This window comes from Aedes albopictus, chromosome 2 (assembly GCF_035046485.1).
Source record: "Aedes albopictus strain Foshan chromosome 2, AalbF5, whole genome shotgun sequence".
Taxonomy (NCBI): Eukaryota; Metazoa; Arthropoda; class Insecta; order Diptera; family Culicidae; genus Aedes; species Aedes albopictus.
The window spans coordinates 454,952,696-454,969,696 of record NC_085137.1 but is presented as its reverse complement, the minus strand read 5'-3'; the positions used below and the strand labels follow the sequence as shown (position 1 = coordinate 454,969,696).

The 17,001-nt window shown below is 44.7% G+C and overlaps 2 protein-coding genes across 4 annotated transcripts in view; one reads left to right on the top strand and one right to left on the bottom strand.

Moving 5' to 3' along the window:
• Nucleotides 1-7,147, top strand: part of LOC109398212 (uncharacterized) — a 69,159-nt gene extending 62,012 nt beyond the window's left edge. For both annotated transcript variants that reach the window (XM_029877672.2, XM_062853903.1), the window contains 2 exons: nucleotides 4,373-4,786; nucleotides 5,089-7,147. In XM_029877672.2, coding sequence (XP_029733532.1) covers nucleotides 4,373-4,786; nucleotides 5,089-5,345 — 671 coding nt within the window. In that variant the 3' untranslated portion in view covers nucleotides 5,346-7,147. The remainder of the gene's footprint in view (nucleotides 1-4,372; nucleotides 4,787-5,088) is intronic.
• Nucleotides 7,148-10,390: 3,243 nt separating this feature from the next.
• Nucleotides 10,391-13,194, bottom strand: LOC109419709 (U3 small nucleolar RNA-associated protein 4 homolog). Of its 2 annotated transcripts, XM_019693980.3 has the most exons (4): nucleotides 13,140-13,191; nucleotides 12,947-13,070; nucleotides 11,608-12,887; nucleotides 10,391-11,049 (listed from the first exon to the last, which is right to left on the bottom strand). In XM_019693980.3, the coding sequence occupies exons 2-4, from the start codon at nucleotides 13,066-13,068 to the stop codon at nucleotides 10,427-10,429; spliced, it is 2,025 nt and encodes a 674-aa protein (XP_019549525.2). In that variant the 5' UTR covers nucleotides 13,069-13,070; nucleotides 13,140-13,191; the 3' UTR covers nucleotides 10,391-10,426. The 2 variants fall into 2 exon arrangements, with proteins under 2 accessions (XP_019549525.2, XP_019549524.2); XM_019693979.3 differs by having other exon boundaries at nucleotides 12,947-13,194.
• Between the last annotated feature and the right edge of the window lie 3,807 nt (nucleotides 13,195-17,001).

Here is a 17,001-nt window from a genome sequence, read left to right as displayed (position 1 = left end):
GTTCGGTTTCCCAGATCCTGACTATCAGCCGATGCAGACAGGTGGCCAACTTTTCTGGGCCCATCTTGATGAGTTCAGCTGCTATACCATCCTTACCAGCTGCTTTGTTGGTTTTGAGCTGGTGAATGGCATCCTTAACTTCCCTCAGCGTGGGAGTTGGTTCATTTCCGTCCTCCGCTGCACTGGCATCGTCGTTTCCTCCGTTGCCGTGGGCTCCCGTGCCTATACGCAAAAAAGTCCGTTCCGATATACGTGAACTCCCCGTCACGGCAACGGGAACAAACAAGAACTATGCATAGCAACGATAACAACAATAAGAAATGTACACCGTGAACTAGATTTCACGTTTTCTAGAACGCCCATACTGACAGCTGGAACTAGTTCCAGTTCACGGTGTATATTTGCTTGTTCCCATATTTGCGTTTGTTTGTTCACGTTTATCAGAACGTTTTTCTGAGCGTGTACATTCTCCACGCCGTTCTGGTGCTGATCGAAGTGCTACTTCCACCTTTCGATCACCTCACGTCCGTCCGTTAAGAGGCTTCCGTCTTTATCCCTGCATATTTCGGCTCGCGGCACGAAGCCGTTGCGGGATGCGTTAAGCTTCTGATAGAACTTCCGTGTTTCTTGGGAACGGCACATCAGTTCCATTTCTTCACACTCCGCTTCATCCAGGCGGCGCTTTTGCTCCCGAAAGAAGCGGGTCTGCTGTTTCCGCTTCTGTTTATAACGTTCCACGTTCTGTCGAGTCCCTTGCTGTAGCATTACCGCCATTGCTGCGTTCTTCTCCTCCAAAACCGTTCTGCACTCTTCGTCGAACCATTGGTTCCGTCGATTCCGTTCCACGTACCCGATGGTGCTCTCGGCTGCGTCGTTGATGGCTGTTTTCACTGTACTCCAGCAGTCCTCTAGAGGGGCCTCATCGAGCTCGCCCTCGTCTGGCAACGCGGCCTCGAGATTCTGCGCGTATGCTGATGCGACATCTGGTTGCTTCAGTCGCTCTAGGTTGTACCGTGGCGGTCGCCGGTACCGTATAATGTTGATGACGGAGAGTTTTGGACGCAGTTTGACCATCACCAGATAGTGGTCGGAGTCGATGTTGGCGCCACGATAGGTCCTGACGTCGATAATGTCGGAGAAGTGCCGTCCGTGAATCAGAACGTGGTCGATTTGAGATTCCGTCTGCTGTGGTGATCTCCAGGTGTAACGATAAGGGAGGCTGTGTTGGAAAAAGGTGCTACGTATGGCCATATTTTTGGAGGCGGCGAAATCAATGAGTCGTAGGCCGTTTTCGTTCGTTTGCTGGTGGGCGCTGAACTTACCAATCGTCGGTCTGAATTCCTCCTCCTAGCCTACCTGAGCGTTCAAATCACCTATGATGATCTTGACGTCGTGGCTTGGGCAGCGATCGTACTCGCGTTAGAGCTGCGCGTAAAATGCGTCCTTGTCATCATCAGTACTTCCGGAGTGTGGGCTGTGCACGTTTATTATGCTGAAGTTGAAGAATCGGCCTTTGATCCTCAACCTGCACATTCTTTTGTCGATCGGCCACGCCGATCACGCGCTTCTGCATATCACTGATCACGATGAAAGCTGTTCCCAGCTCGCGTGTGTTGCCGCAGCTCTGGTAGATGGTATGATTACCTCTAAACGTTCGCACCATGGATCCTGTCCAACACACCTCCTGCAGCGCTACGATAAAGAACCCGCGGTCCTTCAGTAGATCAGCGAGTATGCGGGTGCTCCCAATGAAGTTGAGAGATCGGCAGTTCCACGTACCGAGTTTCCAATCGCAAGTCCTTTTTGTTCGCTGGGGTCGTTGCCGTTGGTCTCGGTGCGTATTATTCTGTTGCTGATTTTCCGTTACAATGGTTTTTTACGGCTGGCTCGTAGGGCCTGACACCAACCCCCTACTGACCATACCCAAGTAACCAAAAGTTCAGATAAAAGGGTACTTTATAAGCTAATCAGCTCGTTCAAGGTTGCTCATTAGCCTTCTAAGCAGCTTCTGACAGAACTTCTTTTTTTTTATCTGTATTAACGAGATTTTTAGCCCTAGGCTAGTTCATCTCGGGACCCACGCTTTACTTCCCTTCCGAAGGAAGAACTCACATTTTGCGAGTTTGTCGGGAGTGGGATTCGATCCCAGGTCCTCGGCGTGATAGTCAAGTGTTCTAACCATCACACCAGGTCCGCTCCTCTCTGACAGAACTTTGACAAAATTCATGCAGATACAAAAATGTGTTTTCCAGAATCTCAACCCTGTACCCTGTTGGTGGGGTTTGTGATTCATGTCTGGAAATTGCTTCTGATAATTATATTTTCACACATGTCGCTTCTATGTAGATTTGAACTGGATCCTCCTGCGTGAGAGCCTGCCGACTTAGGGACTGTTCATAAACCACGTAGACCAAAATTTGGCCATCTGAGACCCCCCCCCGCCCCCCTCATAGACTTTTGTCCATACAAAAATTTCGAAATTTGTATGGAGCGTAGACTTTGGCCAGACCCCCCCCCTCCCCCGAAAAAGTCTACGTGGTTTATGAACGGCCCCTTACCGCTGCGCTGCTGAAGACACTTGACAAAGTCAAGCTAACTTCACTACTGTCCAAATGTGCAAAACTAGCTGCGACAGAAAATCGATTCAAGTCAGACTTTAGCTGCTGTTCACTCAATCGCAACTGTAGTACTGTGGTAGAGCGTAGGGTTCTCACGCATCGACTGTCGGTTCGAATCCGATGGGCGGCAATTTTTTTTTGCTCAAGCCTAGTATTCATTGATTTGATAAATTCATATATGTCTTTTATTCGTGTATGCTTAAACAGTTGTTTTCTGTTAAAAAAAGTAAATTCAATCTTCATTGAAACATAATACTTCTGAACTGAACTTCTATGAACTTGAAAGTTTCGACAAAGTTCCGAGTAGCATCTTAAGCAGCTTTAAATTTCAGCGAAGTTCCGATAAAGTTCCGAATGGAACTTTCTGGCTGCTTAAGAGGCTAACAATGAGCCTTGCCGGAACTTGTGACCGAAGTTCCAGCAAGGCTCATCGTTAGCCTTTTAAGCAGCCAGAAAGTTCCATTCGGAACTTTATCGGAACTTCGCTGAACTTTAAAGCTGCTTAAGATGCTACTCGGAACTTTTGGTTACTTGGGTAGTGCACAGTTGGGCTTAGAGTCCTTCCCTGGCACTCGGACGCAGATCAGCCGCCCCTAACATGGAGATCAGACGCTGTTGTGAGCCGCTCCTCCTAGAATTATATTTCTTAAATTTCTGACTACAGACCATTGTTTGAGTTTTGAACATTACATCGATCATTTGTTGCCATTGTTCAGCTACGATTGAGCCCCAAATAAATGAACCAGTTAAAAAAAAATGTTCAGCTAAAAAGTCAAAATCGGAAGCTTAGTTCAGATAAAAAGTCAAAAAATGAATCACGTGCATTTTCAGACTTTGATGTCTGGTGATAGGTATTAGAGATGAACTCTTTATCTTAGAAACCGCGGCTTGCAGTACCCTGTCTAGCGGGCAAAGAGTGACGTGGGTTCAAAACCCACCAGAACTGCTTGTTTTTTTTGTCCATTTTCTGCTTTTCCACTAAATTTGTTAATTTTTCAACACAAATTATGCCTATGAACTTCACTGCCCCTATTCGCATAACAGCCCCATGTTTGCTGGGTTTCCTATTCACATGGGACTGTTGTGCGAATGGGGGCAGTTCAGTCATTACTTATGTATGACAAAACAATTATTGTCGGAGTAACCATGAGCAAACGATTTGAGTGAGGTGTGCAAATATTCACTGTGTAAAAATTAATTGCAGAGAAGCCATAAAATTCATGCAGTCGTCAATACAATGGGAACGTCGATAAATTACGTCACGCTATGAGGGGGGAGGGGGGGTTCAACAAAGTGTGACAACCCATACAAAAATTTCAGAGGTCTCATACAAAAAGTGTGACACAGGGGGGAGGGGGGTTGAAAATGGTAGATTTTTGCGTGACGTAATTTATGGACGTTCCCAATATTTGATTACATTTGAATTAGTGTAGTTTAATATTTGTTAAAGATGTCAGAAACCTAATTGAAAATATAAATAAAATTTAAACATGATTACACCCGATTCTTTTTTGCACGGGGGATGCGAACCGTGCAAAAAAAAATGTTTGGTTCAAAATTCGAAAAACCGTGCAAAAAAAAAGTAATGATTTCTCGACAAATCATGCAAAAATAAGAGTTTGATTTTTTTTTGTATGTTTTTTTTTGCACGGCCGTGCAAAAAAATCCGTGCAAATTAAGAATCGGGTGTACACACTACGAAACAAACGTTTTCAAGCCCAATCTCACCCTATTTTACGGTACTCTCATTTCAGGCGTCGTCTTCACCAGTGGCCTGATGGCGGTGGCAGGATGTGCCATGTTCGGCATATACTGCATACTCAGCATCATGCAGATAGCGATGATCTCGTCGCGGGACCGCATCTGTATGAAGTACAACGCACTCATCACATTGAAGCTGGTCCTGGTGGTGCTGGCTACATTCCTTTCGCTGGCGGCAGCCGGCCTGTTCGCCCTGCAGACCGACGACGATCGGACGGGGTATCACATCACGCGGGGGATCTCGTTCTACCTGCAGATCGTAACGGTGGCCCTGTCGTTGGCGCTGATGGTCCTGTCGGTATACGACAAAATACTGACGAAGCGACCGGACGGTGATCCCACCATGATGGGCAACGCCAACGGCAATGCGACCACGTACAACAATCCGGGCTTCCGGGAAACGAACGGTGGGTATTTTGGATTTATAAGAGATTTGAAGACACATTATTGTTGTTCTGATGCCATTTCTGAGCTCAAAATAGAAGACCAGAACTCATCACGGTCGCCATGTTGTGTTCTGGTTCAGAAGACAATATGGCGACCGCAATATTTACGCGCGTCGGTTGCGTCAACTTACTAAAATGTACCAACTCGAATTTTACTGCTGCCACGTGCCTCATTGCCGTCTACCATTCTGTTCTCTATTTTGTGACAAATATGATTTGTTGTTATTGCTACTCAATCGTACTTTACGTCATCTCGCCCACAGGCATCGCCGTGACCAACGCGAGCGGTCGGCCGTACTCCAGCATCAACGGAAGCGTCCAGTCCGTTACCACAACCATGACGACCATGTCCAATGGGTCAACGATAGGATCCGGTTCGGTCACCCGAACGCCGCTTCGGTCCAGCTTGAAAAAACCCCGTCCACAGAATGCCGATGGCCTGGGTATTCGAAATCCGGGATATTCCGAAAACGGCACCGTCAAAAAGGTGCGCATTCAAACGGGCAGTACTGATGTTTAAGGGGTCCTCGTAGGGTACCACATATGTACCACATGTGTCCGTCCGTCCATCATACAGAATAAGAATGAGTAGAAACAAATCTCGACAAGATGATCTTTATTTACTTAAGCTATACGCAAGCAAATCAAATAGGTATCTGAATTAAGTGTTATTTAGTCGTAGACTATACATATGAATATTTTTTTTTGTTGAAGCTGTCACTTTAAAAGTACTGATTGTAAATAGCACAACTATTGAAAACAAAAAGACGTACTAGAATGAATCAACAAATCGTATCGAATTACCTAAAAGCATTAAGTAACGCGCAAATGGAGAAGATGACAAAAGTCACCAATCTAGTGAAGATTAATAAGAAAGAATTTGCCAATTTATTATTTATGTATGAGTTTTTAACAGCAGAAGGTAGCAAAATTGTGCATCAAAGTAGAAGAAAAACTTAAGTGCACTTCAACGTTGCCTTAGTGCTTACCAGCAATATGAAGCAAGAAATCTCTATTATATGAATTATATCATATGCGTAAGAATGCGTGCGGGGCCAATCGATGAGTGCAGTAACGGATGTATACACATTTCATATCTCAAAAGCAAATTTAATCTCTGTTTCAACAAACTGTCTCAATTAGTTTTACCGAAAACCCCAAGAAAACATGAATAGTGAAGCTTCGGCCAATCACCAAGATTAATATTTTGTTAGCAAAATCAAAATTGAAATTTGGTTTTAAAATCTAAATATTTTATTTGCTATTGGATTCTTGATTTGATTTTCCTAAGATCATCGAAAAAGTTTATGTTTGTTAGTCTCCAGAGGAATTGAAACTTGATTTCGTTTAACAGTTTAATTCCAGCTTTTATGGTTCATGTTAGTGTGAATGATCACTTGAAATGTTCAATCAGCGTTTTGCAGCTCATTTCTTCTTACTTGATTCAGAATCAGGAGTATTGTGTCGAGTTGTCCAATTTTACGCATGAATATCACAACACAATCAGCATTCTTAACCATCATTACTAGGGACAATGGAAATTCGCGATTTCGCGGAAGCCGCGAAATCCGCGAAATTGAGTGTCGGCCGCGAAATTTGGAAAATTCCGCGAAATTTGCATAAAATGACGAAAAACCTTATAAATGTTCTTGAAATCTTAAGTTTTTAATCAAATTTTCAAGATTTTTACCGTTCAGAACTCTGTCCACATGAGCATTATGGATATTCAGATTTACAGTTAGGCTATTTCTTTGCGAAATTTTACTACTTTTATTATTTTCCGGCTTATCACTAATCACATTCTATGACGTCAAGTTTTCTTATACCCAAAATTGCGTTTTTTTACATTTATACGGTCAAAAACGTAGGAGCGCGAAATTCCGCGAATCTTTTAGCTTTTCAGAAAGGTCACCCGCGAAATTTCAGAAATTTTGCCGCGAATTTCCATTGTCCCTAATCATTACCTGTTAGATTTTAGTTGCCTAAGCTCCGATCGATAGTCTTCCACTTAAATCCAGAATTAAGTCCAAGTATTCTTTTTCATTTTATAGCGTAGCAGGTACCATAATTGTATAAGTTAGAGAACATCAGCAACAGTATACTTTTAGCTATGCGTTGTCGCAAATGTGAATCAAACAATCCGTCCATAATGAAACAATTGTTGCGAATCAAATTATGTGTTTATAATTTGAGTTTATTGATTTTAAAGGAAACATTATCACATAGATGAAGAAATGTGTACTGTGATTCATTCAAAATGAATTTTGTAACGGAACGAGACCTATGAATGAGAAGAACAATAAACGATTGTTGCTAACAATACATTCATTTCATTTATTTAGTTCAACATCTAATTCATGATAACACTGAATCAAAAATTTGCCGCCATAATACTCGATTTGCAGCTACAGTTCTCCAACGTCGGTCACGCCCAACGCTCGCCAGATCACGCTCCAACTGGTCCGCCCATCGTGCTCTCTGCGCTCCACGCCTTCTTGTACCAACCGGATGGTTAGCAAACACCAACTTTGCAGGGTTGTTGTCCGGCATTCTTGCAACATGTTCTGCCCATCGCATCCGTCCAGCTTTAGCCACTTTCAGGATGTTGAGTTCTCCATAGAGTGCTGCCCCCACTCGCATAACTGTCCCATATGAATAGGAAACCCAGCAAAGATGGGACTGTTATGCGAATGGGGGCAGAGTGCAGCGAGCTCGTGGTTCATCCTTCTCCGCCACACACCGTTCTCCTGCACGCCGCCAAAGATCGTGTCCTTAGCACGCGTCGCTCGAAAACTCCGAGTGCTTGCAGGTCCTCCTCGAGCATCGTCCATGTCTCGTGTCCGTAGAGAATCACCGGTCTTATTAACGTCTTGTACATGGTACATTTGGTGCGGGGGTGAATCTTTTTTGACCTCAGTTTCTTCTGGAGCCCGTAGTAGGCACGACATCCACTGATGATGCGCCTTCGTATTTCACGGCTCAAGTAATAACTTGAGTAATAACAATAGTCAGCCGTTACCAAGGAACCGAGCTAGACGAATTCTTCTACCACCTCGAAAATATCCCCGTCTATCATAACATCGCTGCCAAGACTTGACCTGTCTCGCTCAGTCCCACCTACCAGCATGTAGGGTCCTAACCGCATTCACCACCAGTCCGACCTTTGCTGCTTCACGTTTCAGGCGGGTGTACTGTTCTGCCACCGTTCCAAATGTTCTAGCAATACTATCCATGTCATCCGCAAAACAGACAAATTGGACGGATTTCGTGAAGATCGTACCCCGGCTGTTGAGCCCGGCTCGTCACATAACACCTTCCAGGGCGATATTGAATAGTAGGCAGGAAAGATCATCACCTTGTCGTAGTCCCCGTCGAGATTCGAAGGATCTGGATAGCTCACCCGAAATCCTTACGCTGGCTGTTCTGCACAACATCCATCATTGTTCTTATCAGTCTGATAAGCTTCCCGGGAAAGCTGTTATCGTCCATGATTTTCCATAGCTCTGTGCGGTGGATACTGTTGTATGCCGCCTTGAAGTCGATGAACAGGTGGTGCGTTGGGACCTGGTATTCACGGCATTTCTGGAGGATTTGCCGTACGGTGAAGATCTGATCCGTTGTCGACCGGCCGTCGATGAAACTGGCTTGGTAACCTCCCACGAACTTATTTACTTTAGGTGAAAGACGACGGAAGATGATCTGAGATAGCACATAGCACTTTGTAGGCGGCATTCAAAATGGTGATCGCTCGAAAATTCTCACACATTAACTAGTCGCCTTTCTTGTGGATGGGACAAATTACCCCTTCCTTCCACTCCTCCGGGAGCTGTTCGGTTTTCCAGATCTTGACTACTAACTGGTGCAGACAGGTGGCCAACTTTTCCGGGCCCCTCTTGATGAGTTTTGCTGCGATACCGTCCTTACCAGCCGCCTTGTTTTTGAGCTAATGGATGGCACCCTTAACTTCCCTCAGCTTGGGAGTTGGTTCGTTCCCGTCCTCTGCCGCACCGAAGCGGACCGCGGAACCGGGATTTCGGGAAGAAATAAAACGCTCCGCGTTCCGCTTCGGAGACCCGTTGTACTGCGTAGGTTGTGTCCACCTCTGCTCAACAATTTCCTCCGCTACCTTTATCTCACGTGCCTACATTCTCTTCGCCATTCAGGTGCTTGTCAAAGTGCTGCTTCCACCTTTCGATCACCACACCTTTGTACGTCAGGAGGCTCCCGTCCGTATCCCTGCACATTTCGGCTTGGGGCACGTGGCCTTTACGGGATGCGTTGAGCTTCTGGTAGAACCTACGTGTTTCTTGTGAACGGCCCAGCAGTTCCATTTCCTCGCACTCCGCTTCTTCCAGGCGGTGCTTTTTCTCCCGGAAGAGACGAGTCTGCTGCTTTCGCTTCTGTCTGTATCGCTCCACATTCTGTCGGGTTCCATACTGCAGCATTACCGCCCGCGCTGCATACTTCTCCTCCAGAACCACTGTGCACTCCTCGTCGAACCAATCGTTTCGTCGACTCCGTTCTGCGTACCCAATATTAGTGCTCTCAGCTGCGTTGTTGATGACTGCTTTGACTGTACTCCAGCAGTCCTCTAGAGGGGCCATATCGAGCACACCCTGAGCACTCAATGGTGCCGGCCATACAAACGACGACCCTCTCAGTCCCAAACCCAATTATCTTACACAACCCAAGTATCCACACTGCTGACTCTGTATGCACTGTCCGAACGAAACACACACACACACCGACACGCACCGCTCCACACAAACCACCAAGGCCCAACAAAAACGGAAAACAGCGCCACCACTGCTGAATCACCATATACCAGTTCAGTATATCGTAATTCAACAATCGTAGATCCATCCCCCGCCTATACTCAGCCCTAACGGTGCATAGCAATGCCTGTCAATGTATGCGCCCCACACATGCAACCCCCACTCCCCAACAGTATGGTCACGGGTATCCCTAAGGTTTTGATTACATGATGGTCAAGGATCACAGCCATCAAAACGTTCTACACTTAACCAGTGCTTGCGACCTGTAGTCATAATGATTATTCAATAGTTTTAAGTTTCTTTCGGCCCTTCCGCTATTGGGGGAAACCACCACACCTAGCGGTGTTACGTTCGAAAGTGGATTCGATCAAAACAAAAATGAGGTTGATACTCATATAGCCCATATAGCCGAGGCGGTAAACGCACGGGTATTCAGCATGACCATGCTGAGGGTGACGGGTTCGATTCCCGGTCGGTTCAGGATCTTTTCGTAAAGGAAATTTCCTTGACTTCCTTGGGCATAGAGTATCTTCGTGCCTGTCACACGATATACGCATGCAAAATGGTCATTGGCAGAGGAAGCTCTCAGTTAATAACTGTGGAAGTGCTCATAGAACACTAAGCTGAGATTGAGAAGCAGGCTTTGTCCCAATGAGGACGTTACGCCAAGAAGAAGAAGAAGAAGAAGAAGAAGAAGAAGAAGAAGAGGTTGATACTACACTGAAGCTAAGTAACCTACATAAACAAAGTAAGGCAGAACTTTTCGGCGTTCCTTAAAAACTCTCAAAACCTTATAAACGAATAAATGTTTGTATTGAGCCTAAACCTAAGCCGTTCCGAACACCTTCCTTCGATAAGCCGGTGGCAAATGTTCGACCATCGACAGTGGATTCGCTTCCACGACCACCAGCTCGTCATTCCCCAGCCAAGCGCTGTTCACCAACCGTGTGTACGCTTTTAGCACCTTCAAACTGTACCTCCGGCTAGGGCTGGCGCCGTCCTCTTCGTCGGCACTTCCTTTTCCGGAGTTTCTTCGCTTTCGCTGCGAGTGGTCGGCTTCGCTCTCTTCGAACTGCGACACCACCAAGCTGGAATCGTGCTGCAGAATCATCACGTCATCGTTCCGGGGATCGAACACAATCCCGGTGACCGGTTTGTTGACCGACGCCCCCAGCATGTTCATCCTCAGGTAGGACGAGAAGGTGAATTTGTACTCGCTGAAGTCGTACTGGAATATTTTGTGGTCGGGAAATACGGCCGCCAGAACGGGGGAGTTTGGCTGGATGGCAATTGCCGTCGCCGGGAGCTTATACTTGGGCAGCGTGGTCAGACGTTTCCATTTGCCAAACTTTTCTCGCTTGAACACCACTATCGCACCGCAAAGGCTGGCGCAGACCAGATAGTTGTCGTCCTCGGAAATGGCGGTTAGATGAACTCGGTCGGCGAACCCTGTCGGGAAGAATGACAGGCAATACATATTAGGTTAACAAAAATTAAGCTCTATTGAAATTTGTTAAAAACTGATTGCTTTTTAATTATTCTTTGAGACAATTTTTTTTCTCATTTTATAATTCATCAATCGAAAGATTTGATCGAAAAAAAGTGCAACGTAAGAGTCAAATTTACAAAAAAGTAATCCGTCTGCGTTTGGCCCTGCTCAATTTGGACGGCAAGGAACTTTTCTGGTACTGAAGCGTCAAGAAATTGCTTCTTTGAAGTTTTTAAATTTGTCATGCTTCTCGTGATAGTATGAAACATTTGAGGGAACATTTTAAGCATACTTGTTGCCGCGATCCCAGGAAAAATGACCTTACTTTTCCAGGTATCTGTAACTCCGATTCGAAGGAGATACCATCTCATCAGTTTCGTCCTTATTGAATTATGAAGAAGAAATTTTCAACTGGGACGACTGACTCAGACATAGTAACATGCCGCGTGATGAAACCGGGATTATGTTAACCGAATCGCTCAAGCTCTCAACAAGGAATGGATAGTATGTATACTTACATTTTCCAGTTTCGATTGTTTGCTTGTGATCGAAGTCGCCGTCCTCATTGAAGGTAAAATATTCGATCGCACCACTACCGCTGAACAGAAAAACTCCCTTCGAGTCGTGCGTAAACGCCACCCGGTAGCATGGTTGGAACTGTTCGGGTACGGCTCGCTGGCGGATCAATCTGGATTGGCCACCACTTTTGTGCTCAAATCGGAACAACCGAATGGTTGAATCGGTTGAGTAAATGATCCAATTTCCATTGGAGGAAATCGAGCATGCCACTATGTGCTCGTCCAATTTGCTACGGATTTGTAGGATCTTATCGCTTTCAACCGATTGCGAACCCAGGGTCCACAGTTCCAAATAGTTGACGTATTTTAGTAGAAGCATTCGGCTCTCTAGAGCCATGATGCTGCTGGGGCCTTCCAAATAGGGTAAATATTTATCCACGGTTAAAGGAGGAAAAGAGCTCACAATGAGTGAGCCATCGACTCCTCCGGAAATCAGCTTACCGTGGTACATGGTCATAGCTTTGATATCGTGGGTGTGAAATCTTCTGTTCAAGGTTCGAACGAAACTGTTCACCTTCTCATTGCCCTTGGTAACTTCAACTCGCTGGTACAACTTGATAACTGGCTCAACACCTCCCACGTAAAGTGTCTTTTCTCGATCGTCTATCGCCAAACACAAAACGTCAGCTTTCGATGACGGGATGCTATCCAAAGCCGTTCCTAGCTTTCCATCGAAAAACATAATTTTGCCTCGTGAATCGCCGGAGATGATGGTAAAATCCTTCAGTACCAGCACATCCCACACGATCGTTTCCTTATCGCGACTCGCTCGACCCGTCGTCATCTTGTGCACCGCATGCCCCTTCTTGATGTTCCAAATCCGTACCGCGTCCGCCGATCCCGTCACCAGGAAGTCTCCACTGTAGTCAAACCGTACGCAAACAATCCGTCCTTCCTGCTTGTCCAGGATTTTCTCATAGTTGATCTCGTCATTTTCAACATTATACACATTGATGTATCCTCCCTCTGTTCCGACAGCCAGCCTTTTCTCGTCCTTGCTGACATCCAGACACCAAGCGGCATTTCCCGTCACCAGTATGGTGTTCTTGACTGCTAACCTCCGCAGGTCCCACTCGACCAAGGTCCCCGCCAATCCAACCGAAAACAAACGATCTCCAACCCAGGCCAGTGCCTCAATCGATACCTTCTCATAACCGGGGATGGTTTTCTCCATGAACGGAGCTCCGGCCAAGCTCCAGATTTCAATCGTCCCGTCATCTCTGTAAAATCAATTAATCTGTGGAATTGCTTGCAATAATCCAACAAGTTCACCACTAACCTCGCTAGGGCCAGCTTGCTGCTGGCACTGTTCACCGCGAAACAGTTGATCCCTCGAGGAAGAAGGCTGTAGAACTGGACATGGTGCAGTTTACACTGGCCGGGTAGCGTTTTCGATATCATTACTGGATAAAGAATTCAATATTCGCTAATTTTTAGATTCTAAACGATTATTTTCAACAAAAACCACTAACTTTTGGATAAACACGCGACTCGTCGAGAGCGGCGACGAAGCAAACTGTAAACAAAAACAGCATGGTTTGCGAATGTCGACTTTATCGACAGGGTAAAACGTCAAACGAAACGATGGCCCTTCAGTAACGTTGCACAGTGGGCTGTATCCGCTGAAACGTGCAAATCCCGCTCAGAAATTTAAACTAGAAATCTAGTAGACGTCTACTACACAACCCAAAATGTCTATTATAATAGATTTTTAACCTTCCGTAACTCGCGCGGTTGACTGCCTGCGTCAGCACCACGCTAATGCTGAGTACAAAAAGCGAGATTTTTTCAACGTGTTGTACAAAATACAACAGCGCGATCGCTCGAGGGTTAAGTAGATATCTACGTATCTACTACAGGTTGCATAGAAATCTTCCTCCAGTGCAACATTTTTGTCTTCCTCAAATAGGGCGATAACAGTTTCTCCCGCTTTCTATAGAAATCAATTAGCTGTCTAGCAGATTTCTACTAGCCCAAATTTTGTTTATTTTTCTTTTTTCTAATTTTATTTAAAAATACAAAAACCTTTTTGGTCTATGAAAATTTATTTTATTTTATTTATCACTAGCTGCCCCGGCAAACTTTGTCTTGCCGTCTTGTGGTGGTTTGACAACTGTTGAGCTCAATATAGCACCGCACTCTAGATTGGTGTCAATTCGATCGTGCTTATTTCCTTCCCAGGTCACAAAAAATCGGCATTTTGTCTATTTTCTTACATTTTTAGTTCATTTTCCTAACTTTTTTTACATATAAACACAGCCACCATGAATACGAATCTAATCATGCAAGATTGGTTCTGATCGGTTCAGCCGTTCGTGACTTTTGTTGCCTCAAAGGGAAGTCAAACTCATTTTTATATATATAGATAGATACAAAAACCTTTTTGGTCTATGAAAATTTATTTTATTTTATTTATCACTAGCTGCCCCGGCAAACTTTGTCTTGCCGTCTTGTGGTGGTTTGACAACTGTTGAGCTCAATATAGCACCGCACTCTAGATTGGTGTCAATTCGATCGTGCTTATTTCCTTCCCAGGTCACAAAAAATCGGCATTTTGTCTATTTTCTTACATTTTTAGTTCATTTTCCTAACTTTTTTTACATATAAACACAGCCACCATGAATACGAATCTAATCATGCAAGATTGGTTCTGATCGGTTCAGCCGTTCGTGACTTTTGTTGCCTCAAAGGGAAGTCAAACTCATTTTTATATATATAGATTATTAAACAAAAAATACAATATAAATGGCCTAAATGCTAGAAAAACAGAAGCAGCATGTAGTTTTAAAAGTATTCAAAAAGTATCTCAAGTAGTATTCTAGGATGTCCACCAGGGTTTTCTCTAGAAGTTCCACCTTTTTCAGAATTTCTGCAGGAATTCCGCCAGATAGTTTCGATGTTTTCTTCAGAAATACTTTTGTAAGCTAGTTGGAGTGTCTCCTTGAGTTTTATCAGAGATTTTCCCATAAAATCCTACAGATGCTCCTCCAGGTATTCCTTCTGAAATTCGTGTAGGGATTCTGGTAATAGTTCTTTATGAAGCTTCTCCAGAAGTTCCTTCAAGGATTTCTCCACGGATTCCATTAGGAGTTGTTTAGGGATTCCACTAGAAATTCCATAAGAGATTTCTTCAAGAAATCCTTAAATAACTCACCGAGATCCTTCGAGGGTTCCTCTAGGAGTTTGCATTGATCCAGGAGTTCCTTCAGGGATTCCTTCAAGAGTTCCTCCAGGTATTCCTCCAGGAGTTATTTCAGGGATTCTTAAGAGAATCCATCAGAAGTTCCTACAGGGATTCCTGCAGGAGTTCCTACAGGATGGTTTCCCAAACGGCCTCCACCTTATCCAACTCGCGAATCTCTTATATCGCACATAATTCGCCCAAATCTTCATTAAGGTGGCAGCGATAGCCTTCGTAATCCATGCTAACCTTGAACGACCAGTGGACATCTTCGGGAACAGTTGCCCTTGCTTTTTTCGGTCTAAGACCGTTTTACCAAAGACTAATTTTTACGGTCCACCTGAACCTAACGGGCAAAACGGCTCACTTCAGTGATCGGATCCGAACCAAATCCACCACATTAGTGAACCGGATCTTGTGAGCGGATCAGCGGATCCGTTAGAACGAACAAGCCTCACCGAGCAAATGGGATTGCTTGCTTTCAGTTTGTTCTCTCAAACACAGCATGCGACACTCATCTCGTCTTGATGTCACATTATCTCTCTACCAGCGCCAGCACCACACAACACACTGCTGAAGAACCGAACGAAAGGAGTTATAATGTGTGAGTTCGGGCTCGGGTTTGTATCTGCTTAATCTGGGAACGAGAGATCGTATGAGTTGCTTGGGGCTGCATGCCAGGGGTGAGAGAACTGGGCCACCGAAAACACGTTTCATCGGATTTGGAAATGAACCAGAGCAAAACAAAAAGAAACTTTCGGTTCTTTCAGGATTTTTCTCACTGAAGCATGTAAACTAGTGATCCGACTCTCTCTGTAAAAGATCCACGGCTCGCTCGCTCACTTTACTGATACGGATCTTTTTAGCGGGTCCGGATCTGATTGCCCATCTCTAACCTGAACACTCCTGAAATGTCTTTTTTTAACATTTGCGCGTAGACATATATCACGACTACCGCTGCCACCTCTTCATGGTGTAAAATTTAAACTAAGGAATCGGATTTTTTACCCGCAGCCTACTATGATATGAGTTAAAGCTTACGTGCATGCAAAAAAAAACAAGACATTGTGTGTGTAGGTGATATGCAAACCTTATTTCTCGGATACTTTTTCAAAACGACGTATCAACATAGGATTTGCGTGTATTATACGTCGTATTGAAAAAGTATCCGAGATTTGTACAATGGTGCAAACATTATCACTAGACCGGCCCACATTTGTGTGACGCGAAAAAAAAAGTTTTCAAAATTCACGGGGCACCCCCTAGAATCGTGCCTTTGGATGAGAAGAACAATCTATGAAAGATTCAGCTCAATCGGTTGAAAACTGAGCTGGCGCAAATGAGTTGAAGGTTTGTATGGGATTTTCAGTCCAAATATATGGGAAATTGGATGACCTCCAGTCTCTCATACACGACACCGGTTTGGCGAGTTCGATTTGGCTCAGAATTGAAAGAATCGTAGTTGATATCCTAGTGAACAACTTTGTAGAAGACCATATCACGATAAAACTAAACTTAGTTGCGGTTTCAGCCAACGAACGCAGGATGAGGACATATTCCCCAGTTTACACTCAGTTGTTACATGCAGCACGTGTTGTTCGTTCGAAACTTGCGCACTACATCATAGGCGGCTATGTTGTCCTTCATTTCCATCGCTCACACACGTGGATTGGTATCGAGACAATGGAGAATTACATAGCTGCATATGATGTAGCGCGCAAGCTACGACCGACAAACACGTGCTGCATATAACAACCGAGAGTAAACGGGAGAAGATGTACTCATCCTGCTTTCCTTCGCCGAAACCGCAACTAAATTAAGTTTTATCATGATATGATCTTCTACAAAGTTGTTCTTTGGGGTATCAACTACTATTCTTTCAATTCTCGCCAAACCGACGTGCTGAATGAGAGACTGGAGGTCATCCGACTTCCCATATATTTGGACTGAACATTCCATACAAACCTTCAACTCATTTGCGCCAGCTCAGTTTTCAACCGATTGAGCTGAATCTTTCACAGATTGTTCTTCTCATCCAAAGGCACGATTGTAGAGGGTGCCCCGTGGAATTTTTCGACATTTTTGCATTTGGGCCAGTCTAATTATTACGCATACGGTACGCTTCATGCGTTATTACTGTGCCCTTTTCAGTG

Bases quoted from the DNA above. Each gene is read 5' to 3' on its own strand.
- LOC109419709 (XM_019693979.3), bottom strand. From the start codon at position 13,068: ATGATATCGAAAACGCTACCCGGCCAGTGTAAACTGCACCATGTCCAG. The intron at 12,888-12,946 runs GTTAGTGGTGAA...TTGATTTTACAG, and splicing joins AGCAAGCTGGCCCTAGCGAG to AGATGACGGGACGATTGAAA. The intron at 11,050-11,607 runs GTAAGTATACAT...TCTTCCCGACAG, and splicing joins AACAATCGAAACTGGAAAAT to GGTTCGCCGACCGAGTTCAT.